Source organism: Strix aluco, chromosome 4, assembly GCF_031877795.1.
Source record: "Strix aluco isolate bStrAlu1 chromosome 4, bStrAlu1.hap1, whole genome shotgun sequence".
Classification (NCBI taxonomy): Eukaryota; Metazoa; Chordata; class Aves; order Strigiformes; family Strigidae; genus Strix; species Strix aluco.
Genome location: NC_133934.1, coordinates 66130077 through 66156732, shown reverse-complemented (window position 1 = coordinate 66156732; position 26656 = coordinate 66130077). Strand labels below are relative to the sequence as shown.

The 26656-nt window shown below is 40.6% G+C and overlaps 2 protein-coding genes across 2 annotated transcripts in view; both read left to right on the top strand.

Moving 5' to 3' along the window:
* Positions 1–91: 91 nt before the first annotated feature.
* Positions 92–12158, top strand: DCK (deoxycytidine kinase). Its single transcript, XM_074823384.1, has 7 exons — positions 92–364; positions 1432–1550; positions 4491–4684; positions 5448–5595; positions 7123–7238; positions 7724–7823; positions 10832–12158. Exons 1-7 carry the CDS (start codon positions 295–297, stop codon positions 10856–10858), a joined length of 774 nt encoding a protein of 257 aa, XP_074679485.1. The 5' UTR covers positions 92–294; the 3' UTR covers positions 10859–12158.
* Positions 12159–13079: 921 nt separating this feature from the next.
* The window catches only part of SLC4A4 (solute carrier family 4 member 4), a 235811-nt gene continuing 222234 nt past the window's right edge, over positions 13080–26656 (top strand). Inside the window, exon 1 of the mRNA XM_074823379.1 lies at positions 13080–13097. The gene's annotated coding sequence lies outside the window, so the exon portion shown is untranslated. The remainder of the gene's footprint in view (positions 13098–26656) is intronic.

Here is a 26656-nt window from a genome sequence, read left to right as displayed (position 1 = left end):
ATGCGCTCTCCTGCCGCAGCTCTGCCTGAATCCGCAGCACCGAGCTCGACCGCCCGCCCTGCCGCCTGCCCGCCGCGCGCCCTCCGCGCTGGCTTCCCGCGGCCGGGCCTTGCCTTTCCCTTTCCGCCCTCGCCGCCACCCGTATCGTGACGTCAGGGCCCGCGCTGTCACGCCCGCCGCGCGCCAAATTCGAACGCGGGTGCGGGCCGGGCGCGAGCGCAGCGGCCGTTATCGCCGTTATCTCCATTGCGCGGGCAGCGGCGGCCTCCCCGCTCCGCCGGCCTCTTGACCGCCATGGCGACTCCGCCCAAGCGCGGGCGGCTGGAGGGCAGGATCAAAAAGATCGCTGTCGAGGGCAACATCGGTGAGTCGCCGCCGGTCGCCGGGCCGGGGGGAGGCTGAGGGGGGCAGGAGGGGCGGCCTGGCCTCTAGCGGGGCTTGGGGGCTTCGGCGGGGGTTAGAGACACCCAATTAATAACTTCCAAAACTTTATGCTGCCACCGTAGGAATTAATGCCATAAAAATGACGAGATTTGGGTGTGTGTGTGTGTGTGTGTGTGTAACTTTCTGTTCCATTTTTTAATTTATTCACCTTTTGAAAGATGCGTTGAAGTCTTGGATAAGTTTTCTCCCATGCCTTTCCTGATTGTAGTGTAAAACACCTGTGTAAGTGCAGACTGTCAGGTCAAACTTGTAATGTTTAATACCCATGCTAATTAACAAGAGAAGCCTGTTTAACTGTTATAAAGAGCAGGAAAAGTTGTGGGCTGTTCATAATGAGATACTCTTACTTTTTTTTTTTTTTTTTGCAAGAGGCAAAAAATCGAGGATAGGAATTGCCAGGGTGTCAGTTTGTTTACTGGTACATACTTTGGTGGTTGATAACCAACTGATTGGCTTTTCTTAGGTTTAGGTATTTCTGTTTAAAATTTCTTGAACTTTTTTTTTCAATTTTCAGATTAATGATTGCTGTATGAAGTACTTTGTATCTTCATTTGAGAAACCAGCACTTTTCCTTCCCATTTTTCAGAGTTGCTTGCTTTTTTGTTGTTGTTCCTAAAATAGCTTAGGAAGACTGCAACTTCATGCCTGAGAGTGGACCACTAAGTATCTCTAAAAAATAAGGATTTAGTGTTCTAATTGCAAAGGTAACTTCCTAGAACTTAGATAACTACTCTGGGCTGAGACTTGTGATTTTTGCTAAATTAGCTATTGGTGCTGTGTGGTACAAAATAAAAAAGAAAAACCCTATTGCTTAATTAATTGATGATATGTGGTACATGATAGGTCTCTAATTCATGTTTGTCATGAACAAGTACATGCGTGTGGGAGACTCATTTATGGGACTTCAAAACAGAGTTGTATAGTAGTTAAGTAATGACACTATCAGTGTTTTTTGACTGCCACTCTTCCTGAATGCTTTTTCTACAGCTGCAGGGAAATCAACATTTGTGAATATTCTCAAACAAGCTGATGAGGAATGGGAAGTTGTTCCTGAGCCTGTAGCTAGATGGTGCAATGTTCAGCAAAAGTCTGAAGAGGATTGTGAGGTATGGTAAAAGAAATGAAGATAAAACTTTTTTTAAAAAAAAAAGCAACCAAAACCCAACAAACAACCAACAACAACAAAAAAAAAGAACAAAAAACAAGTCAAATGTTTTTCTATTTTACGTATAAAAGAAAGGGATGGAAAAAAGTTAGACAGAAGTTACTTGTAGCAACTGTGAATTAACCAGGTGAGAGCAGAGGGTTGTCCTGGAAGGTGTCCTCTAAAATGTCTAGGAAATGATGAACTACTGCTCAATTGTTTATCGTGTTGTTTTTTCTGTCAGCTACCTGTAATTCTGTTGGCAAACCAGCTGTTACCTAGTGGCCAAAGTCATTGCTGTGTAGACAGGCTTTGATGAACTGTAGAGGGTTTTTCTTTTTCAGATCTGGCAAAAAAACCAACATGTTTTGGTTAAATAAATATGTAAACTTATAATGTGTTGCTTCTGACTTCCTGAGCTACATTTTTTTCAGAGTTAGACAGCTCTTTTTTTTCTTTCTTTCTTCATGATACCAAAGTAAATCCAAATACAAAACCAGACTAAAGTCCTTTCTGTTAAGAACTGAGCTAACAAATGAGTTTAATAGACTTGAACTTCAGGTTAAAGATTTTTTTAAAATTTAGTGTGGTGGGTTGACCCTAGCCAGCAGGTAAAGACCCACACAAACACCAGCTCACCTCCCCACAGCAGAGCGGAGAAAAAGAGGAAGAAAAAAAGCAAGACAATTTATGGGTTGATATAAACAGTTTAATAAGCAAAGGGAAGAGGATAAGAAAGGGGTGATGCAAAGGCAATTGCTTACCTCCTCCTAGAAGGAGACCAATGCCCAGCCAGTCTCTGAGCAACAGCTACTCTAGAAGACAAAGACCTCCCCTCCTTCTTCCAGAACCTGAGCTGAATTGCTGAGCATGACGTTCTGCAGTGTGGAATATTCCTTTGGGCAGTTGGGGTCAGCTGTCCTGCCCGCATCCCTCCCAGCTTCTTACCCACCCCAGCCCCCTTGCTGGGGGGCAGACAGGGAAAGGCAGAAAGCCTTGATGCTGTGCAAGTGCTGTCCAGCAATAGCCAAAACAGTGGTGTTAATGCTGTTTCATCCACAAACACAAAATACGTCACTGTGGGGAGAAAGTTAATGCCATCCCACTCAGGTCGAGTAAGCTTAACGTAAAATTTCAAATCCATCATAATCATCCCTGAAGTTGGGCTTAATAATTTGCTCTTTTCTCCTTTTGTTTTGGCTGGTTTGCAGAAATATGAAGTTATATATGACCTCTAAAATTAGTCAGAAAACACTTCAAAAAAAGGTTTCTAAAGACAAGCCTGTACTCTGTGTGTTAATCTGTTTGTCATGTGTCTGTAGGTATCTCTTAGTCTTGTGTGCATTGTCAATAGCTTGTAACTTTGTCCCTTCTGTTGGCTAATTCCTGCAGTAAGAGCAGCAGCTGCTATGACGCAGCACAGTGCTGCATACCAGTTTTGTTTCTAGTAAGAATATTGTACAGCCTAAACAATAGGCCTTTGCCTATTTTTTACCCTTTTCCTTCCCTTTTCTGAGGAAAGTTATCAGCATTCAGGATCTTGATTATTGCTTTTTAATGTAGTTTAATATCAAAAAGTAGAGGTTCACTTTTCCATTTTTAATAAAGCTGGTACTTTCATTGTCCCACGGTACCAGGAAAAAAAAGTAAAATTGGGAAGTTTTTTTATGTGTGTGTGTGTTCACAGAGAGAGGTGTGTATTACTGCTTTTGTAATTGTTAGATCTTAAGAAAGCTGCACCTGAAACACTTCAGATAGCTTAGTGCTGCCCTTTTTCGTATACTGTTTTTCAAGGATATTGGAATCTTTTCCAGAGGATAGTTCTATCTTCTGTTTCTTACTGGTGAAACTGATAAATAAGGGTCTTCTGACTTGTGAAAGGTCACTGTAGCCGCATCTTCTCTACTTGACTACAGAGTAGCGGGGCATATCCTGGATAGTGGGACCAGGCTGTGTCCCCTGTCCCTAGCAGACTTCTACCCCATGCCAGCTAGGGCTCTTCCAGGCAGTTCCCAGGCACAGTTTGAGCACTAGGGTAGCCTGGGGACTGCTGGAAGTGCACTGCATGTAGCTACCGCCTTTTGGAGGCTTAGAAAGTACAGTGCTGTGGGTACTGCTTGTGTGCCAGTTGGCCACGGTGTCAGAGCGTGGTGCTGGGCATGTAGGTATGGTTGCAAGGAATTAGAGATGAGGATGAAATCTGGAATTCCAGAATCTTAATTGCTATCACCTAGGCAATGACTTCTACCTCTAGATTTTTGAAAATATGTCAATATTTGGTTTTGGTGTTGGTGTAGCAAACGGATTCAGACAGAAGCAGCCATCTTTGGTAGGGTGTTTTTTAGTTAGTGAGGCACACAGCTTTCAGTTTCCATGAGCTTTAGTGGCTGTCTCATGGTGTTTGAGCTATGCTTGCAGGCCGAGGGAGACCTTTGGCCTGGAGTCTGTTCTGAGCCTCCCAGGTAAGATGAGCATAAGATGCTGCATCAGGAGCTGTTACCATATGAACTGTAATTAACAGATGGCAAAACAAAACAAGCTCAACTTTAAACTCATACTTGACAGAGTAACAGGAGCATGGATTTTTCTACAATGTTGTTGACTTCTTGTACTGATAGGATGAAGTTCTTGTATTAAAGCTTGTAAATGGTGATCGAAGTGTTTTGGTACTTGAGCATTTTGGCATTGTAGGTTGCAGAGAGCTACTTATTCAGCTCAGTGCCAAAGGAGAAATAACATTACTGGCATTTATGCCTTGTCTTACAAATAGGGTTGAGAGGTAAATGATGCAATTGTAAACCTGAAATAAAGTCTGAACAGCTTTAATGTAGTAGAGTGATTCTGTTTTCCCTTAATCATCCACCTTTCAACTTCAAGGGTCACTGTATTTGTTTAAAACCAGGAGCTGACTGAGTCACAGAAGAGTGGCGGAAATGTGCTTCGGATGATGTATGACAAACCAGAGAGGTGGTCTTTCACTTTCCAGACATACGCATGTCTCAGCAGGATCCGGGCTCAGCTCAGATCCCTTGATGACAAGCTCAGAGAGGCAGAGAATCCTGTCGTCTTCTTTGAGCGATCTGTCTACAGTGACAGGTATGTTGGACTGAGCTCCTTAGAATGGAGATCAAAATTCTCCTAAGTAAAATGCAGAAATAAATAAAAAGCAGAGCGTGCCTGAGTTTTGTACCTCCTTTCGTTGCAATTTTGATACTGGTGAATCACAATAACCTCAAGTGGTTTGTTATCTCTTTCATTGGTGTTGACAGTGAAGTAAAATTACTAGTTTGAGCGTTTATAGTTTTGTTGCATAACCTTGATTAGGTATGTGGGTAGTTTTTTTATGATTTGTGCATGCATGTTTCCCTTCAAAGAAAAGAGGGGAGTAAGCATCAAGAAGAGTCAAGGGCAATTTTTTTCTTTGTCATTTAGTCTTGTTTTCTTTTACTCTTCTTAAGACAGGCCTGGTTATTTCATATTGCTCTCTGTTTCTGAATTCGGAAGGTTAGATTTAATAACTAAATCCCATCATACAGTCCTTAGGCGTTCACTGTGTTCTAACGTATTGTAAATAAATGACCACAGTGTACAAACCAGTGGTGGTCTCTAGATTATTCCTGAACAGATACCTGAGCTTCAAATGTTACTGCTTTTGTGGACACTGCTATGGGCAATGGTAGTGGATGTAGTTACAGGATGGGGATACTAGCTGTTTATTTCCAGTCCAAGCACACATCAAAGAAGTTACAGAACTGCTATGCTCAGCTTCTTTTCTAGTTACTGTGCAGTACTTCATGCAAACAAAGTAATGACTGTGTTCAGGCTAATCTTTGTTTATGTAACTCTTTTGTGTTCACAGATATATCTTTGCAGCTAATTTATATGAGTCTGATTGCATGAATGAAACGGAATGGACTATTTACCAAGACTGGCATGACTGGATGAATAAGCAGTTTGGTCAAAGCCTGGCACTGGATGGGATCATTTATCTCAGAGCGACTCCTGAGGTGGGGAATAAAAATTTATGAATGCACAGAGGATGAGAGTACATGTTCTATGCCTCGCCTGTAAAATTTGATCTTTGTCTATGCTTCCATAGTATTTTTTTTTCATAAAAAACTGTAGGATTAACTACATGTAAGTAGGTGTAAATGTAGGGCTTAACTAAACGTAAAAAATGTAGGTGATTCTAGACCTTTTTAATGATAAAAGAATAATATGCTTGCATTCAACTCCAGTAAGGTCACATTACATATCACCCTATCTTTGTTTTAGGGATTGCTTTGAATGTCTTGGACAAGGAAACAGTTGAGAAACTCTCCTTGAAATGTACTCTTCTCAAAGTCTTGAGCTACCCTTACCTCTCACTGTAAGAGTCCTAAGAATTAGAGTTCAGTTCAGATTGTAGTATTCCCCTGAAGACTATAATACTTGAGTTATGACTAATACAGTCTGGAAATACTTAAAGAAAGAATGTTCTTTCAAATGTAGCCTGTTTATTTTTAAATAAAATGTGATGATAATGATTTTCTAACTACAAAAACAGAATATATGACAAGAACAAACCAGAAAAAAATGGTGGAACTAAAAACAAAAAAAAGGGAAAGTACAAAATAGTTATAGGACCATTGCTGTGATACTTACAACAATTTATAGTTAATGTCACAGCTGATTTGGGGGGTGGGTGTGTGAAGCCCTTGCACCTGGAGCGATGGAGCTAAGCCAGATGAATGCACCTACTGTGAGTGAGGCTTTATGACAATGCTTTGATCTTGGGGCATCTGATATTTTTTAAAAGGAGAGAACAACATAATGAATATATCATTTGAGTATGAAACATCAACAAGAGAAAAACATAAGAATTTAGAAAAGCTCTAATTGCCGTAATTAACTTACAGGTCACTTCCATACTTCCCTGCTTCCAGCTTTCATGCTTTCAACTTTGTTACTCTTGTAAACAACTGCATATTGTAACATGCTAGAGTTTCTCTGAAGCCTTTTTTACTAGGCTCACCATGGAGGGCTTTTCTTTTAACTCTTTAGGTCAAGAACATATATTTAAATTACAAAGTACAACAGTTTTAAACAGTTTTGATTGGTTTGTTTTTGAAGCTTTGGATGTGTTCAGGACAGGAACAAATTATTTACTAGGTTCCTAAGAGCCAGAAATACATGATGAGATTTTGAAATGCTTGTCTATAATGTCAAATGGGTATTTCTGTGCTCTTTTCATGCAATACACTGGTACCCTTTCTTTTAATAAAGAGCTTAGTTGAGACCTTTCCTTGTGGTGGAGAAATGGTGTGATCCCTTGACTCCTTTGATTTTGTGTGTAGTCCACGGGCTCTGTCAGTTGAACATGGCATAGTGTTTCTGCACTTGTAAGATAGCAAATTGAATATTCACCTTTGGCAAAGAGTGGCATATTGAGCACAGTAGGAAGGGTTGGCAAAAAACACTAAAGCAAACTAGATTTTCTCTATAGGTCTGCAAAAACAACCAATTCTCTTTTTTTCAATATCTTTTGCCTTCAGAAATGTTTAAATAGGATTTACTTGCGTGGAAGAGATGAAGAGCAAGAAATTCCCATTGAATATCTGGAGAAGCTTCACTACAAACACGAAAGTTGGCTTCAGCACAGGACACTGCGGTAGGGCTTGTTTAATGGTTACTTAAAGATGGGTAAATCTCTGTAAGGATGTTCCATAGTGCTTTTTCCACCAGTGAAACTTCAGCTTTTCCTGTGATATGTAAAGTTAAACTCAAGGAATATTTGTATCTATTCTTCCTTAGTAGTACTGGCTTTACAGCATGTTAATTTTTGCTAGGACATGCAATGTGCCTTGTGTTCTCTTCACATAGAGCTCTGAACAGCAGAGGATTCAGCTGAGCTAATTTTAATACACAGTTGAATTTAACATTAGGTTCTGGTGAAACAGAATGTTCAAGAATCAGTAATATATCCTAGGAACCACACTGCAAATTCAGGCTCCTTTATTTTCAGAATTCATGACTGTAATTTAGATATGCAGTTTTTTTCATGGTATTCTTAACAATGAAAATGCTGACAGGGACTTGAATGATATGTACTTTTTTTCAGCTAGTAATGTTTCCTTTGTTTTTATCCCAATACAGAACGGATTTTGAATATCTACAGGGAATACCTATTTTAACGTTAGATGTTAATGAAGACTTCAAAGGCAAAAAGGACAGATATGATCACATGACTGAAAAGGTAAATTTTCAGAAGCAGAGCAAACTGATGATTTAGGTTAATTGCCAGCGTATCAGAATGACTTCAGCATACTTCTTGCATCTTAAAGTGTAGCATTCTTTGAAGTCAGACAAGACTTAGAACTTGTGGTTCTTCATTTTATTTCCTACACAAATTTTCCATAAATTAAAAAAAAAAAAAAAAGAGGAGGAAATATTCAGGCTTATTTGAGCAGACTTTCACTATTAGCTTTGTTTGCAAATATAATTTCTAATTTAAATAACCCTCAAATGTTTGAAAGACCTGTTACTTGCCATGTCCTGCTTCTAACATTGTCCAGGATCTAACATGGTGCTAAGAACTGTGAATGGGGGTGGAAGAGGATGAGGGTAGCTGTTGAGAGAGAGAGGAAGAAGGCTACACAGGTCGGAGTTGGCTGTCAGGGGTAAAGTCTTCCTTTTATTAGGTGTGAAAATGTCTAACCTCCAGTGCTAGTCAGTAAAAGAACTTTGGTGCCAGGTACTGTGAAAATACAGTACATAACAATTACAATGGAAAATTGAAGGATGATTTTACTGAACCTGCAGCCTAATTTTGATCCAAAGCAGTGAGCCAATGGCAGACTATTTTAGGTTTTGCAGATATTTCTAACTGAACAAAAGAGAGCATGGTCTATCCTCTTCTCTGGTTAGCGTGTCACAACAAAGGGCAGTATAGCTAATGCAAATAGGGATCCTTTGCTCTAAAAATTGCTGTAAAAATATACTTCACTGTATAATCGTTGTTCTAAAATATTTAAGTCATGGAGTTACGTTCATACAACAAACAGTCTTACAGCCTGCTGCAATACTCCTTACTTTTAGTCTTGTTTATTGAATTGGCACTATCATTTAAGTTTTTCCCTTCACTTGTATTTATTAGTGTTATTCAAAATCCATCTCAAAAGCAGTGGTCTGAAACTTCAGGGAATACTTTTCAAATGTAGCTTTCTACTTTGTTTAGGAAGTAACACAGAATATAAATCAAAAGTATGTTTTAGTTTTATTGGAAGGCGTGGAAAAAATGTCTATTTGATATAAGAATTCAAGCAGAGGTTTCTGTTTGCATTAAGAAGATATAATCCTTAGCACAAAAAGGTGTAATAATATTTTAAAGCTAGGCCAAACCATCAGCATTTTAACTGCTCAGGTGTTTGGTATTTGAATCTTGATGGGATTCAGCTGACTTTTATTTGAGTGGTTGCAATGAGTTACAGACCTTAGCAATGGTAAGTGCACATTTTTCCGCTCTTTGGAAATAAATTGTTTACCTCGTGAGAAAAGCAGCTTTGTCCTTTGATCTCAGTTTATCCACTGAGAAGTAGAACTGTTCACCTGATTAAAACCAGCCTTCATGGTATTTGCTCTTTTAAAGCTTGTTAATTGATGGAATGACCGGACATTGCAGCTGTGGAGTGAATATGCTTCCCATCTGCAATGTGAGATAAGGCCGAGCTCAGGCACCTGAGTAGGGATTTCAGAGGAGTTACTCCTGTGTATCTGTCAGGTTATCTGGGAACAGCCTAAAAGCCCGTATTGGAGCTATTTTTTGGCATTTCCAAAGTGGAGTCCCAGAACTACTACACTCTTCATGAGGCTGGGTGCGTTGGCCTTTAGTGTACATTTACGTCCAGTGGGCACCTAAAACCTGTATGCTTCCTTCTCACCTCTGTTGTGATGCTCGCTTTGAGACCTGTCCTGAAGCTATGCCTAGTGTGTAAACTGTGGTAAGGTTCATCATGCACTATTACTGTTGCTGCTTTCTAAAGTGGAGGGTGGCTTTCTTGTGATACCTTTCAGGTGAGGGTATTGGCACAGTTATGTGTTCCCTTCTCTACCTCCTTGAGCCCTGAACTAGGAAGGGAAGGGTCACAGTTAGAGAATGCAATCCAAGGTCTGTTTCCATTTCACATCAAGAATTTGGACAAAACGTTTGCAGATGCTCTCTGTGTTTGAGAGCCTCTGCCAAAAGAATAACGCCATGTTCTCTAGTGAATTGTCAATTCCTTTCTGTGCAGTAGGCTAGCTTGAGTGGATAGAGAGGAAAATGCTGCCAGTTCAGGCTATATCACAGCATAGTCGCCAGGATGCTCTTGAAACAGAGAGAGTTGTTTGCCTAGGCTCTGTGTTCCTTGGGTCTTGTATCTTCTGGGGGGTTATATTTTTAAAAAGGTGGCCAGGCCCTTGCTGCCACCTCTTCTTATCCCTACGCTTTATGGGAGGGAGTAATTATTCTTTTTGTTTTGGTGAGGTGGAGTGGAGGGAACACACCAAAAATGCATAAGTACTGTGGCAAGAAGCATGTTCTCAGCACATTGTCTTCCTTCAGCCTTTGGTAGTGACCAGAATTCAAGATGTTGTCTTAAGTGACTCGGAGTTCTACGGGCCAGAACTAGTAATTTTTTGGTAGCTGTAGCCATTTTTGCCACTCTTGAAATATCGGAAATCAAGTTCAACAGTAGCTGAACTATTTATGGCATTGTTCTACAGTATCAGATTTTTTTCAAGTACTTTGGTTTTGCTAGGTATTGTTTTATTATTTATTTGCCAACCTCAAATTCCAAGGAACATACTAATTAGATGCATTGGGTTGTTCATTGACATTAATATGAATGGTGTTCTGGTAGTGGGTGTGACTTGGTGTTTTCCAAATGACAGATCTTTCAAGGTGGTCATTATCTTCCCCGTATTTAGCTTAGACCTGCTTTTAAGATAATTCATTTGTGATGTAGGGCCGTGGTTTAGGACCACGGGAGGAATGAGCATCATTCCAATGCATGTCTCTCTGTGCCTCCTAAATTACAGGTTACCATGGCTGAAAAAGTTCTTGATGGACAAGAAATGGCATAGCCAAGCCTAAGATTATTTTTCCCAGTTCCTGTTTCTGTAGGTTGCAATAAAGCATAAAGCAATGGAGAGGTAAATGTAGTTGCTGTATGTTTCTGTTGATAAATACTTAGTTTCATTGACAATATTTGTTTCTTTTTGCAGGTCAAAGAATTTTTGAGCACCTTATAATCCTCTTTGAAGCGCAGGCAGAGTCAGACTGTCCAAACATCTGTGTGATCAAAGTTTGAAATACAGCTTCTGCTTTTATGGAAGGCCTCTGGAGAGGCAGGACTCAATCCTGTTGATGTAATTGTGAGGAACAAACAAACTGTGAAAGGGAAATGATTAAATAAATCAGTAGGTCTGTTCAGTATTATGTTAAATAACACACACAAATTCTGAAGATACTAGAATTCTCAGAGTTCCCAAATACTGCACCTGTTTCTAATCAGACCAATAAGTTCTACTGGAGTATTTTACTGTATTTTTTAATTTATTTTGTGCCCAATAGCTATTTCAACTTTTCAAGAAGGTAGTGTTTTTTCATCTCTCTTGAGTGTTTTTTTTAGTGGAATTGATTTGTAATCAATGTCTCATTCTGAGGAAGAAAAAAGTAAAAACAGTTTTTGCTGGTGAGGGAATTTTAGTATAGCTTGGACTTTTATATTGTAAGGTATAAAAAAAATGTCGCCTGACCATTTTGATAGATGAAGTTCTTCACAGAATACACCGAATTTAAACAAATCCAAATATGGCTGAAATTCTGTAGATGCCAAATCAGTTTTTAGATCTGTTTTCCTTGTGCACTGCAAACTAGGATATTAAGAGGCTTTCCATTCTCTAGCATGGTTGGTGGGGGTTTTTTTCCAATTTTTTTTTACGTTTTTAATGAAACAGAGCTGTTGATTGTTGGTAAGTGCTCTTTTCCTGTAGAGGAGTATGTTAGCTTGATGGGTATGGTAAAAGGAAGGAGAAAATTTTGCAAATGGCCTCCATCTGTAAATGACGTGTTTCTAAACCTTTCCTTAATCACATTTTGGATGTCAGAGGTGGCTTCCTGCTTTTGTTCCAGCTTCTCCATTTAACTGGGCCTTCTGGGAGCTTACGCAAGGTACTGCAATACTTGAAGTAGGCTGTCCTTTCTCATCATCTTGTAGTAAGAAGGGGAGACCTTTGTGGAGTAGCTGCTGTTCTAGTGCATCTTGTTTTATTAACTGAGCCACTTTTGTTTCAGGTGCAGAAAATACAAACTATACAGGGTACACATCTCAAGTACTGTGTTTTATGAGCTTCTTTGTTCTGCTTTAAACCTTTCTGAATGATTGCACAGTCAGCTTTTGAATGCAAAGTTTTATCGTAAAGCATTTTATTGTCCACTGTGATGCCTGTAATACCCGCTAATTTGAGATGAAATTTCTTCCTATGTGGTTGGAATTGTGCTGGCATTCTCTAACCATTGACTGAAAAATAAAAGTGGTTGGAAAGACTTTTTCAGTGCTTAATAGTGTTGGCTTCCTTGTCTTGTAAAAGAACTAATGTTGTAGATTGCTGGTATGTAATACTAGTACAATAGATAAATTTAAGATGATGTATTCTCTGTTCTCCAGGATTTCTGAAACACTGTGACTGGCTTCAGACTTTTTTCATGTGTGGGAAATGAGTTTATGGGATAGAGACACAGGATTATATAAAATGTATCATTCGTATAACTTACTGATCAGTAGAAGTGTTTTGCATAATATTTATCTTATAGTGGAAGGTAGTAATAGTATCGTAGAAAATATTTTGGACTTCAAGACTGCCTAGTAAAAGGAAAGATTTTAAGATCTTTGTTCCAGAAGTGAAGTGAGGTGGAACGTTCAGATTTGCTTGAAACACATAGTAGAAGCCTTTAAAACATTCTTGGCAACAGTCTGAACAGTAACAACTTATTTTGATTAACAGTGCAATTATTCCTACAGTTTCAGCTGTCAAAATTGTGGATTTAATTACAGGAATTGAAATGACAGTGCTCGTTGCAAGGAGTAAACAAGTCTGAGTTCTAATAAAGACTTCTTTTTAAACCCATCACAGAGCACACACAAATTCTGTGGCAGGTTATCTGCATCCCATTCCAGAAAGCTTTACAAAATCTCTTGACTGCCAAGTTTGAGTTTGAAGGAGCTAAGTCACGACCAGTCATTAGAACGTTTTTAATTGCTGTGGAGAAAAACCACAACAAACCCAAAACACACACACACCCCCCCCCAGCACCTGCCCCCACGATTCTCAGGGCTTTGGAAGTAGCTGGGCTGAAGTACATGAAGCTGCAGTTATTTGTACGTAGGACAGATGCAGCATAAACAGAAGCAGAGATGTCCTTAGACTGTTCTGCCTGTGCGTCCGCTTAAACCTCGCAGCTCTAACAGTACCTCAGACTTTCAAATTTGTCAGTATTCTTTTCTTTGCCTAAATCTATTCCCAGGCTACCACAAAATGGGATTGTTGTGTTGGTTTTTTGCCTATTAGAGATATGGAACGTTTCTGAACTACCTACTGTTTGGTGATGAGGTTTTTTCAGTCTTTGAGTGCTCTCTTCCCTTGGGTCAGAGAGGCTTTGATGGAACTGGCTAGAAGTGCTTGCTTGTTTTGTTCAAGTGTCATCACAGTTGGGGAACGAAATCGGTATGTGGGTTTTGTTAAGTTTTTTCCAGTTAGGATACAGATTAAAATACTGATTGGTAGTGTTTTAATTGCTATGCAAGTACATGTGGGAGCAAAGGACATAATATTGCCTTATTTTATTTTCAGTCCTTGTAGTTGTTTTCTGTATCATGGATTTTGAGTTCTTTTAATATAAATGCGTCTTAGAACAGCAATAGATTTTGTAGGTAGAACTTGATTTTCTATAATTTTCTGCCAGGTACTTGTTTCTATTTTCTTTTTATTTAAGCAGACTTCATAATAATGGAATTGTATGTAAAATGTGATGTATTGAGATTATTCTGTTCTTTTTCCAGTAATTAAAGACTCCAGGAATCTATTTGTGAAATAAAAACGACACAGGAGAAATTCACTTTAAACTGTTAAACATAGGCCAGGGAAGTATGTATGTAGTAATGATTAAGTTATATTTTGGGAAAAAAGAGTGTGCAGTTGCTATTGCTGAGAGGTTTCAGCGTATCTAGGTGTAGGGACTCCAAGGCTGTTTTCCCAGCTCCCATTTAGACTTGCTGTGTGACTGTGAATAAATTGCTCTTTGCCTCAGTCTTTTCATCTTTAAAATATTGATATCTCCCGACGTCTTCAATATTAACTAATCCTCCCAGCCTTCTGATGTGCTGTTTTGTAGGCCTGAAGTGCTCTGTTAAATAATTGAGAATGAAGGCAGCCCTGGTTTTAGATTTTTGACTGGGATGTTTTGATGTCCTCATGAAAAAAGGAGTCACTGGCTCAGATTCATGGCTGATAGAAATTATTTATTTGGTTTAAAAGATATTAAAAGCCATCAGTGCAACATCAGTTGTGTTGAAGTTTGTTCACTGAAAAACATGGCTACCAAAAACTGTCATCATTTGAGAGGAAAGGAAACTTACTACCAATTTAATCTTGAAATAAAAATTGATGTTAAAACCTGTACTGCAGTCCCTGTAGGTAGGGGCAATGGTGAAGCTATGTGCAGAGCCTGCCACGGGAGGTCCTTGTGTCCTCAGTTCTCTCTCCCTGAGCTGGCTGCGAAAAGAGCATCTGTTTTAACAGTGAGTGGCTTTGGAAAAGGTAAAGAAGGAAAAGGTCACTTCCTCGCTTTGCCAGAGCAAAAACATTAAACTGATCAATAAATACTCTACTGAAAGATAAATCTTGATCTGGAAGGAGGGGAATAAAGCAAGCCCCCACTGGATTAAGTGGAAGACTAGAAAAGGCTGAGCAAATGGGAGCAAATTTTGATACCAGAAGGTCTTTCGTGCAGCCACCAGCTGTTTCTGTTCTGTGAGTGAATATTAGCAAGTGGATAACACTAATCCAGATGTGTCTGAGCGATAACGGTCTTCTAGTGCTGAGCTATCAGGCCTGAATGCAGATAGTGAGCAGTACTAATGCTGGCAGTGTGCTGGGAAGATAAAGCAATTATGAATTCTAACTGAAGTCACGCACAATACTTTATGTGCCAAATATAAGCCTGAACTGGGTATGGCTCCTCTGAAATTCTGATTGAAATCCAGTAGTGACAAGAAGTGTGGACTCCATATTGAGAGTAAGTGGTACAGTGATTTATTTTACTTTAGGCTAGTATTCAGCATGGGTGTAAAATCAGTGTAATGCACAGAGCCTAAAAGTCTAAACTGTTGTGTGTAGGTTACTTCTTGTTCTTAGGTTTAGGTTTCAATCCATGGCTATAAATAATACGATAGCGTAAATAAGAATATAGGGCATGCTAAATTAGAATGTAGGCTGTTGCCCATTTCTTGGATTTTTGCTGGCTGCTCTTCCCAATGTCTTAGGCAGGGTGTACATTACAAATATGTATCTCCAGAATGTCAAGGTAGTTCAGTTTGCACTGTGTGTGTTTGCTGGCTAATAGTACTGACCAATTTAGAAAAAGTCGGTTGGTTCTTGAGAGTTATTTACAAAGATGTTGCCACTGCAGTTCATCCAGAGTACGTTCCGGTGCTTTCTCCAGACTTTTCTGTCCTGCTTTCTGTGCTTTTCTCTCCAATTTCCTTCTAGGTTGTTGTGATTTGTCTTTTAATAACTACTAAAAACATGATCTTGTACAAGTTGTAACAGACATTTTAAAGCCAAAATTTCACTAGTATGCAGCCTACTTGAGGGTGTGGCTTCTGCCTCTGTTTGATTTCACTATCAGAGGTTTTTTAGTCCTCTTTTCTGAGCAATTATCTTGTGTTAGTCCACCTGATTGCTGGGGCTCTGGCTTCAGCACTGTCTGTGGATGTATGCTAACACTGTGCTCTTTTTTTCCTAATTACATTTAGATTTGCCTCCACTAATTCCTTAAAACAATAGCTGTTGCGCTCTGAGAAGTTTCCACTGCACCTTTGGCTTTGTCCTGTCTGTGGGGCTAGCTCATGGCCTTTACCCTGACGCTCTCAGCTGTGTACAGTGGCCTCAGGTCATTGACTGTTTTGTTGCTGGTCTGGATCAGCTGCCTGTGTCCTCTCTGTGCTGCACTTCAGAAGAAGATCTGCTGTCACAGAAAGCAGGACTTTACTTTTTAGGAATCCGTTCCTGATCTGCAATGCCACTTGTTTCATGAGGGTTTATTGCAATGATCCAGCATAGTTGGGTAGGTATTTATTTTCTGTGTGCTTGTCCTTGTCAACAGTTTCTTTGCTGTCTCTGCTTTATTATTGTTTAAAGGATAGGCATCGTGTCAGTTGAAAAGCTTGTACAAGTGGGGTTTCTGTTGCAGTGTGCTGTGGCCACAGTCTGACGATAGCTTGTTAGGATGCTGTAGCTTTTATGGCCTGCTTTAACTGCAGTTCTTGCTGGAGCATGCTTTAAACATTCTGAATGTGGTAGGCTTGCTGTGTGTCGTGGCAAAAGAATATAGCTCCATTTTGTGGAATTGAGCCATTTTAGGTCTTGGAGAGTTAACTGAGATTCCTTGAGGCTGGGAGCTCTCCTTTTCTTGGGCAGTCTCTATTTTCAGTGTGCTTTGTGCTATTGTGCGTGCACTTACAATCAGGTTCTTCTAGCTAATATGTACCCCTACTATTCTTAGACATCTAGCTGTGAAGTACCTATTGATTTCTTGGTTTCGGCTCTTACCTGCGGAGATTTACTCTCTGTCCCCTTTGAACATAATCAAGGCTTGTGCACAAGACGAGCCTCTTCCTCAGAGGGCAGCATGACGCTTGTGGTCTAGTGGGTGATTGTTCCGCTGCTTGTAGCTTCCCATCCTGTTCAGTATTGTAGTATGGGCAGGACTGATCTTTGATGCTCAGAGGCTGTGGCATGCTACACTCTAGGAATTATTTCTAATTGTGTCTGCCAAATCTTATGGCTATATTGCACACTTAAACTTGTGTGACACAGCTAGAATCCTGATCACGTTTGTTGCTATTTGGCTCGTGTAAGTAATGGCTTTTCATTATACCTGTTAATGACTTACAGTTAGTCTATGCATTCAGTAAGGCTGATAGAATTTGTCCATGCCAGAGATGAGTCACTAAGTCTCTCTGAAAATTTCCTTTTCTCCCAAGGTTGTTCACCCATGATACACTCAAAGTGATAATGCATCTTAGTTCTATGTTTTATTGAAAGTCTGCTCTTGCCTGTTGCTCTCAGATGAGGACATCTCCAGCATCTGGTTGCACTTTTGGCTTTAAATACTGCTGTTAGCATTGCTTCTGGGACTGCCTTTACAATCCAGCTGGAAACATACTGGCAGTAGGTCAGAAAGCATTGCTGAAAATGTAGCAATTCTCTGTCTGCTTGCTGTGGAGCATGGACTAAAGATCTCTGGATCTGTTGGAGTCCCTCTGCAGAACCCTCCTTTTAGTCACTTTTTGTCAGGAATTTTCTCTGTCTCTGCATTTGTTGCCCTGTCTTTGAGGGTTTTTTGTTTGCCTGTTCTACTCTGCTTGTCTCTAGCACTGGAATATAAACTGATTCTCTTTTGACATCGGTCCCACTGCTACCCATGGACTGAACTCTTTGCATTTCATTGATTTAAAACAGCATATACATTGGATGGTGATACCTGCACTGCTCTGTCTGTCACTTTACCTCCTGAGCTCCTGTGGCCTGAGCCTGTATACTTAGGCTAAACTACTGGCTGTTACCATACTGATCCTCATCTTGGATAGCTGTCATTGCTTTACATCTTGGAAGACATTTCTGCAGGGGGTTAGATCTGTCCTACAACGTTTCCTGCTGGCTGGAATAGTGTATGTCCATTGAATGATCTTGTCTTTCACTAGCAGATACTTAAGGTCTTGAAATTAGATGTAGATACTACAGTTCTCAGCCTCTTAATTAATGTAAGTACTGATTTCCACTTCTTTTTGATTTCAGGGTGTTAGTTTTGGGTTTTTTTGTTTGTTGGTATGTTTTACTAAAAGTCTTTATAGTCTCTCTTTAAGGGAGCATTGTGTTCATTGAACAAGACAAGTAAATTGATTTTTTTTTTCACTCATTACTCCATGCAAAGTGTCTGTCTTTTTTTCTTTTTTTTCCCCCTCCTTTTATCTGAGATAGAAAAGGCATTATTTCTTTGATTTTTGTCTCCTGTGGCCAACTTGGTGTATGGATTTCTAGGCGAGGAAGCCTAGCAGCTAATGTTACTAGCAAGGTTTTTCCTAACATCCTGCCATTCTGCTGTGTTTCTCGAAGTCCGTTGTTGTGAATCCCGTTAACTTGATGAGTTGCCAGTGGTTTTTGTGTATCATACACTGTATAATGCGTTAGGACTCTATAAAATGCAGTCAGCCTTCCTTATTTACCAGAAGACCTCAGCTGCAGTGTAGCTTCCTCGGCGTGTGCACACAAATGAAAATACTGTGCTTTAGATTCTGGGCATCAGCCCTGCAGACTGCTTCATGAACACAGTTGGGGAGCTGGTGTGTCCCCCGGTGTAACTTCCACCTCTGTTTTTCAGTGCTGCCTCTGACCTATGTTAACAGTTGCAAGATCCCAGTATTGTTGAACAATGGCTGTTATGACTCTATATAGTTTGGGTTTAGGTTTTTTTTCATTGTTTAGTTGTGATTTTTTTTTTAAGGGGACTGTGGGCTGTTTGTAAAAGTAGCTTTAGTCTGAAATAATAACAAAAGAGTTAGTATTTGCAAGTTCCTGGTTCTAGTGACTGTTGCTGACAGTATATGGTCTCGGATGGGTTGCTTTTCTGAATGTGACTCATGGGTAGCACCTGTACTGCTGATAGCAAGGAGTGCCTTAAGATTTGTTCTGTATTTTTAACCTTTTAACTGCTATATGAATGGTTGGGGAGGATGGAAGGAGCTAGAAGGAAGTTCTTAGTTGTTGTTTAAAGAGAGGGAGTTGAGGGAGACATTAAGGGAAAGGAAGTTCATTATGAGCCTGGACATAATTAATGTGTAGATATATCTGAAATTAAAAGTAAGTTGTAAACAGATAATGAATGAGTAGAGTGTACCTTTTTACCTGAATAAGATATAACGCTAGCAGGAGCCAGGATGTGGTATCTGTAAATGATGCTTGATACTGCAAAAAATAGACATCTGGGAAATGTAAAAAGTGGAAGTACTTGCATGGGAGTTGTCAAATGATATGGAAAAAGGGGACTGCACTTAAAAGTTCTACCAATATGATTTCTGCGAACTTTTGTCTGCAGCAGTGGAGACAGACTGCAAATTTCAGACCTCTGGAAGATGAGAAACTGCTTGCAAAGGCCGTGTAGTCAGCCCTGGAAGCAGGGGGTTCAGATAACAACCGTCAGGTGCTGTCAACCCTTACTTAAGGAAACTAGTGACCAGGAGATATTTGCTGCCAAGACGTGGTTGATGATAATATCTGCCCCCTCACAAAAAAGGGGAAGGTGGAGAATGTATACATTGAAGAATAACTTGTGGTTGAAGAGTTTTGGTGCAGCAGAAGCAAGGTGGGTAATAGAAAGGCTGGTAACTATTTAACAAGAAGACTGGAGTGAGAGAAAGCTGAGTGCAGGGGAGAGGCAAATAAAGCCTTTAGTCTGCAGTATTGGCTATCGCTAAGGATAAATCAGAGAATGAGTCTGGCTCAGGCTGAAGTTAAATAAGCTAACATAAGAAAAATGCTAGGTTTAGAATATTTTGTGATTAATCCGATTTTGTCCTGATGCACTGTAAATCTAGACTATCTCCATGGTATTGAGCAAATCCCATGTACTCTAAGGTACAGCCTTAATTGTGTGAGGCCAGATATTTGGTGTATTGATTTCTATTTAAAGATCTGTAGACCTAGAGAGACAAGTTGTTTACTGATGTTGCAGAGACTGACAAATAGTCTGGGGACAATCCTGCTAAAAGTGCTCCTGTTCGATCCCACAAGATGGAGAAACAGACAGATGTTGGAAAGGAAGATACTCATATGGTAGAGCTGATTCTCTTCTAACTGATATGACTTTTACAGTTTTATTCGTCTGGCAGGATATGAGAGAGGATGAGATGCCCTGGACTAAATCTTAGGCTTATGTTCATTATTAAAACTTCATTTCAAAATTGTTTCACAGAAATCAAACCAAGAAACAGATCATAAATAGAGATGGAGAGGCTTTCTGTCTTTACAGGAAATAGCTATGCTGTAATCCAGGGTGAGATTGAGGTATTTGTAGGCTAGCTTTGAAGTAGGCTATTGCTAAATGGAATCCGTTAAGATCTCTGTAGCATGCAAAATCCACCAAGAGTCTTAGGAAATAAGACTCGAGTGACTTGCACACACCGGTTGGGGCTAGCGGGGTTATGCTGTCAGCAGTAAAACAAACACTGTTTCTGCTTCAGCAACAGTGTGCGATGTGGAAATTCTTTTCACCAAACAGCAGCATTTAACCAACTTGCTTCTGCTTTGCACAAGTGATGAGAGAGGAGAATCGCATCCACAACATGGTATTTTTTTTGTCCTTCAGTGGCCAGAATGAAGGTTCTTAGCTTTTTTGAGAGGCCTGTGTTAGCTGGCAGATTGGGAACTTGGGGACTAGCTGTTCTTAGTGCTGATTTAGACCACTTTTACAGGTGTGACATGCTTTTATGGAACCAATGTAAGCTTCCTGAGAGAAGGCTTGCAAAATGGTTTTGAAACCTGCATCAGGTTTTTTTGAAACCTAAATTGAGGAGTTACTAAGACTGCCGTCTGCTAATGTGACAGTACATGACAAATAGTACTTAAACCTCTCTGAAAAGGGGGTCTAAGTTGAGACAGAGTGTGGAGTGGATTGTCCATTTCCTGCATGACCTTGGACATCGGAGATGAGAACAAAATCTGTTTTGGACTTGAACTATTGCTTTGGACTATACTGTGTTCCTTATTGAAATGACTGAGCGAGGGGTGGGAGTGAGCAATGACCTGAATAAAGCAGAACATGTCACGTAACACGCCAAGAGAATGAGTCGAGCAGAGACTTAGACGAAGTAGGTTTAGAGAAGTTAGAAGGAAATTAATTGATGGAATTTTACTTCCAGGTTTGGAAGTACAATGCTGAAAGGTCTGTACAGCAGTGTGGTTTTTTTGTTGTTGCTAAAGAAGAGAAGGATAAAAATTGACCTGCTTTTCTGTAGAAGACAACTCTACAACTAAGTGGAAAGTGCCACTTAAAGACATGCTTGAAGAGTTCTTACAATATATCAAATTCTCATAGAATCATACAATGGTTTGGGTTGGAAGGGACCTTAAGGATCATCTAGTTCCAACCCCCCTGCCATGGGCAGGGACACCTTCCACCAGACCAGGTTGCTCAAAGCCCCGTCCAACCTGGCCTGGAACACTGCCAGGGAGGGGGCAGCCACAGCTTCTCTGGGCAACCTGTGCCAGTGTCTCACCACCCTCACAGTGAAAAACTTCTTCCTTACATCTCATCGAAATCTACCCTCTTTCTGTTTAAAGACATTACCCCTCATCCTATCAGTATGTGCCCTTGTAAAATTCCTTTCCAGCTTTCTTGTTACATCCTGTACCTCACAGAAGGAAACAGGGACGGAGTGCAGTTTAAGGTAATCCTGGTACTGCTACACCTAGAATGATCTATGCCACTAACCTCTGTTACCTTGAGCAATTGCCAAAGTTTCAGCATTCAGAGAGCAGCTGGTGCTGAGTTCTTGCCTTGCCAGTGACACAGCAAAACCTCTGTTCTGGCTCCTGCCTGCTAGGCAATTGAGGGAGCAACAATGGGAGAAAGAAAATGTAAGGCTAAGTCCCTTGAGGGGTTTTAATACCCTTGCTTCTGTCTCTGCCTGAGTAGAAGATCTGTATGCCCTGGACTACTTGCCAAGGGAAGTATTCTGTGTTTTGCTCCTTGTAGATGACAGCTGATGGGGCTAAGGAGACTTGCTGTAAGCCTTCAGTGACAATGAAGTTGGTCATGCTCTCCCATATCAGGTCCATATCTAGATGCTGGAGATGATAGGATGATGCTGTCACTAGCAGGTAATGTGAGTAGGAGGTAGCAGTTTTAAAGGGGCTAGATGCTCCAGTGGTGATAGTAGGGTCAGGTGTTTACACCCCTGATAGTGCATAAAAGCTTTGAAGAGGATCTACCAATATTTTTCTCTGCCAAATAAACATAGGTTAAAGAATGAAGGTGGTCATTACAACGGCGGCATGTTATTTTGCCTTGTGCTTTCTGCTGGTAGGATTCTCTTGGTTAAAAAGATCTGTCAGTGCAGGTTTTGCCTGGGAAGACTGGAGTAAGGTCTTGTAGCAAGAGTACACTTTCACCAGGAAAGGCTATACTCACCCTACAAACCCTTTGCTGGCATAAAGCAAGGTACAGCTGTATTGACAACTCACAGCATAGTCATGGCCTCAGTGTAAAGCTCTGGGCAAAGCTATTTATTTGAACTAGGTCCTAGTTAAGCACATGTTGTAAGAGAATGAGGTTGGTTTTGGTTTTTGGTTTTTTTGTTTGTTTTTGTTTTTTTTTTTTTTTTCCTGGCATGTAGCATATTGTCAGAGAGGAACCTATCAAGTTAGTGTGTGGATTTTTTGGTTTTTTTAATAGCATTTCCCAATTAGGAGAACATGCTCAGAAAGGACTTTCAAAGAGTCATTTCTGGTCCCAAACTTGCCAGTGTTTTGAGCCTCTCATCTCTGTTTCATGTCTTTAATTTGGTGGAGTGAGAGAGAAAGTGATCGCTAATCCAGCTAAGCACATCTGACTCCAAACTTCTGTTTGAGATTGAGATATGCAGATGAGTGCTCTGTAAATGTTTAATGAAATGGTTTAGAGTGGTGGTTTGCTCTGACGCTTGTACCATTTGAAGTACTTGTGCTTTGGATAGGAGTTGTGTGGTTTTTCTTTTTTTTTTATTCCTTCCTGGTATTTTAATTTGCTGGGTTTGAGAATAAGTGCATTCAGTTTTTAAAAGTCACCAATGGGAGATGGAGAAATGAGATGTTTAACATACAGCACAGCTTCTTGAAGTCAGCATGTGTCTAAACTTGTGTTTTGTGAGAAAGTTGATTTCCGCCCTCCCCAAGCAGATTCTGCTCCAGTGGAAGTGACATCAGGAGAGGCAGAATTGGACTGACTTGCTGCTTTTGAAAAAAATTACTTGAGGAATATAAAGACAGTATTGTTGAGATACTAAGATGAAAAATATACCGCAGTTATAAAAAATGTGGAGAAAAACTGCCTTTGTTTCTGAAATATGCATTGCTATAGTATTTAGAGATCTATTTCACCATAGAGCTCTTTGCTTTCCTACTGTCGGTAAGGAGTTTGGCATGTTTAGATGTTACTTAAGAAAAGGAAAAGGGAGTTATGACTGCCTTGTAATTAATGGATTTTATTATAATTCATGTAGGGTGGGGAGTCTTTCTAGAGGATAGTAAAAATCTCCACCCCAGCCCCACTTCTGATTTCTTCTCTTGTCCTAACTACTGTTACAAATTGTTTACCACAGCAGTGTGCTCGTTGCCCCTGACATGTTGCACAACCCTCATCTCCAGTGATTTGCATCAATATTCTAATTAAATTTTTTATCGGTGTTCATCTGTCTGTTTGTTTAAAGCTGAACACTGTGTGAGTTAGATACATGTCTTTTGAGTAGCTGTGAAAGAACAAGTTCAGAGGCAGTAGAGAGTCATTAAAAGGCTGTTTAAGAACTTAAAAGTAGCTTTGTTGAACTGTGGATTTCTTTTGATAGAACAGGCTCCATCGAAAAGGTCACTAGTAGTATTTTGGCCTGGTCATAGATTGGCTGTGGAGGGTGTCAGTTGTGCTCCGGGCCCTTTACAGCTGCCCTGCACTCCTGGTTGGGTTACGCATGTCTTCATTCACTTGCTATCAAGCTCTGGAGCTGCGTTGCTCCAACTAGTTTCTCATACACTTGTAGCACAGAATTTAGTTTTTATGCAGAATTGTATCTGTTGACAAGTTCAATTTTTCCTTGTCTTTTTTATGTTACGGAGGTACCCTGTAGCCTTTGTAATCTTTTCCTGCACCTCCATCCTCCTGAATTGTTCAGCATTTTCTTTGCTTTCTGTGACTTGTTGGCTTTGCTTGACATCTTAGTGGACTTTGACCTTCTGGGATTGCAGGGGTTATATTTGGTGGTCTCAATGGGGAACTCTACCAAGAGATTTACTGAGCCCTTCCTCACAAAAGTTTTTTTTCTTCGTTTTACTTGCCACAGATAAAATGGTGTAATCATGACTTGGGTAACTCCCATTGAACTCTTACTAGATGTTTGGGCATCAGCTAGAAAGTAGCAAAAAGGGCTTTCTTCTTCCACTAGATTCTCATCAAGTTTACCATGTCATTTGAGGTTTGTTGGGCAGCTCATGGTTTTTATATGACTTTCTGTTGGGTTTATTTTCCATAATGATTTGGGAAAGCTGATTTTTTTTTTTCTCCCAGTCCAGGAACAATTGCTCATCCTTTCCCATCACTGCAGCAGCTGGTTGGAAATAGGCAAAGATTTCACAACTTTTTAGAAGCCAACTGTATTCTTTCCCTGCTGAGAGCCCTTCAGCACTTTTCTTATCTGACTTAGAAGAAAAATGCAGCCTCTGTTAACATGCTTCATTTCATTTCTGTCTCTGACTCCATCTAACCTAACACAGTCCAGGATCATTCTTGACTCTTACTCGAGGATTGTGAGTCATTGGGCTTAATCCTGTGCCCCTTTGCAATCAAGGGATGTCACCTAACTTGCTTGACACCCCTCTGTGTAAACTGTCAGTGTGTTTTCTCAGTGATGCTTAGATTTGCAGAGGATCATAGCTTCTGCGTGAGCACATAAGGTGAAGTTGCCTGAGCTTTCGGAAATGCTTCCTGCCCACCGGTGTCTGTTAAGCCCCTGACAGATTTTGCTACATTCTGCATGGGCTTTAGAAGGAGCATTGTAGTGTTTATGAAAAAATGTGCCTGCAGCATCTAACCAGAGTTTGTGATTCCAAACATGGATTATTTCTCTGTAACCACACACAACATAGTTACTACTCAGTAATCATAACAGCTAATTATGGTTTTAGTTTTTGCTGTCTCATGGTTGCCTTTCCTGTAATCTCTTAGTACATGGGGTCTGGGTTTTGGTTTTCTGATGTAGAAAGACTCTCTGAACGTTTTCTGTATAAAAGTCTGGCCAACTCCCGTTCGTCCCAGATGACTGAGAACCAGTGGGTCATTGTACATGTCTGCTCCCTGTGCCTCTCCTGTTGAGGCAGCAGGCTGCCCTGACTTTCCTACAATGCCATGGACACATGCACAGATGGCCTGAGAGTCAGGTATACCCCTCTGCTCTACCGGCATTCTGGTGAGAGAAGAAAGCTGTTACGCAGAGACAGTTTCACCTTATAGATTTGGAATGGAGGTAATTAGGGTAGCCAGCATAGTACTAAAAGCATGGCTGTATACCCAGGCCATTGCAACAGGAGATGACTGACATGAAGAGTCATTCTGAGGTTGTTCAGAGCTTTGTGGTTTACCAAACTGAGTTTGAGGTATCCCAAGGTGAAAAGGAAAAATGGAAAGCAAGCTAAGCTGTTTACACCAGGCCCCCTGAGTTAAAAGCCTCAAAAGTGCTCAGTGTATTGCATGAACATCAACAGCGCCAACTGTGGAGGGTGTCAGTTGTGCTCTGGGCCCTTTGCAACTGCTCTGCAGTCCTGTTTGGGCTACGCATGTCTTCATTCACTTGCTATGTGAATAGATTATCAAGCTCTGGAGCTGCGTTGCTCCAAGCCAAGGAGGCTAGATCTGCATGTTCCTGTTCGGTCAGTTCTAGCCTAAGATGTAAATCTCATGGATTTTTTGATGCCAGACTGTTTGCTGCTAGTTTCCACGGTAGTGCTGCCATATACTTTCCATTCTTATTCTCTGGTGAGCTACGGTGATATGTTGCTATCTTTTTGGTTTAAAGAGCGCACTCTGCAATAATGGTTAAATTGTCACATCCCCCTTTTTCTCCCTGCTATAAGGCTTCACTTGTAGAACAGGAAACAGGAGAGAAGGCAAGGTACCTGGAGCTTGCCAGGCAGCCTGCCCTGGTGTTGTGCATAGCAGGCAGGAGTAAGGAAGCTCGGCTTTAGGAGAGGGAGCTTGAGTAAGGCAGTGAGATTGGGAAGCCCAGCAGTAGCTGCCAAACCGGAAGATAGCTCTTGGTTTTGGTTGGTGGTCACTCCTTAAGCAAGCATTCGAGAAACTCAGCAAACTGGACCTTACAGCCAAATCTTGATTGGTGAGGATGCTAGAGATGGGTGACACAATGCTCTTCCTCTCCATAACCTTGGAGAGCTGGACAGTGTGCAGAAGGGCTGTCAGAGTGTGCTCTGGGTGGAAGGAGGCTAACTCCTGAAAATCATTCCCCTACTGACATACGGATCCTTCTGAGAATTGTCCTTGGTGCTCAGCTTCTGGTTTTCCCAGATTTGGCTGCAAGTTAAACAGTTTTAGCTGTGTGCATGTGTGTGTTGTGGTAGGTTTTTGTTGTTCCAATTGGCTACTGCGGCCTTAGGACTTCTCTTTTGCTTTTACTTCCTCCTATCTCCAGGGAGTGTGGTTTAGGAATAGACTGGCTAATCTGATGGCCAAAATAGCCTTGTTCTCCCTGGGCACTCTTGAAATTATAACAGCACAAACCACCTGATTTCATCTATCTCCTTGAGATTTCTTCCTCCCTTTCCTACTTGTTAAGAAAGGAGGTGTCTGGCATTTGTTGTATAAGCAAGGACAGGTAGGAGCAGAAGCCCAGTGCTTGTGATACAGAGATGATTTAACTGCCTTCATCAAGTCCCACAGTTGTTTGTCTTGGCCACAGAGAGAAAAAAAACCTCTTGTTGCTCTGTGATAGTAAGCTGGTCTGGTGTCCTATG

Bases quoted from the DNA above. Each gene is read 5' to 3' on its own strand.
- DCK (XM_074823384.1), top strand. From the start codon at position 295: ATGGCGACTCCGCCCAAGCGCGGGCGGCTGGAGGGCAGGATCAAAAAG. The intron at 5,596-7,122 runs GTGGGGAATAAA...TTTTGCCTTCAG, and splicing joins ATCTCAGAGCGACTCCTGAG to AAATGTTTAAATAGGATTTA. The intron at 7,824-10,831 runs GTAAATTTTCAG...TTCTTTTTGCAG, and splicing joins ATGATCACATGACTGAAAAG to GTCAAAGAATTTTTGAGCAC.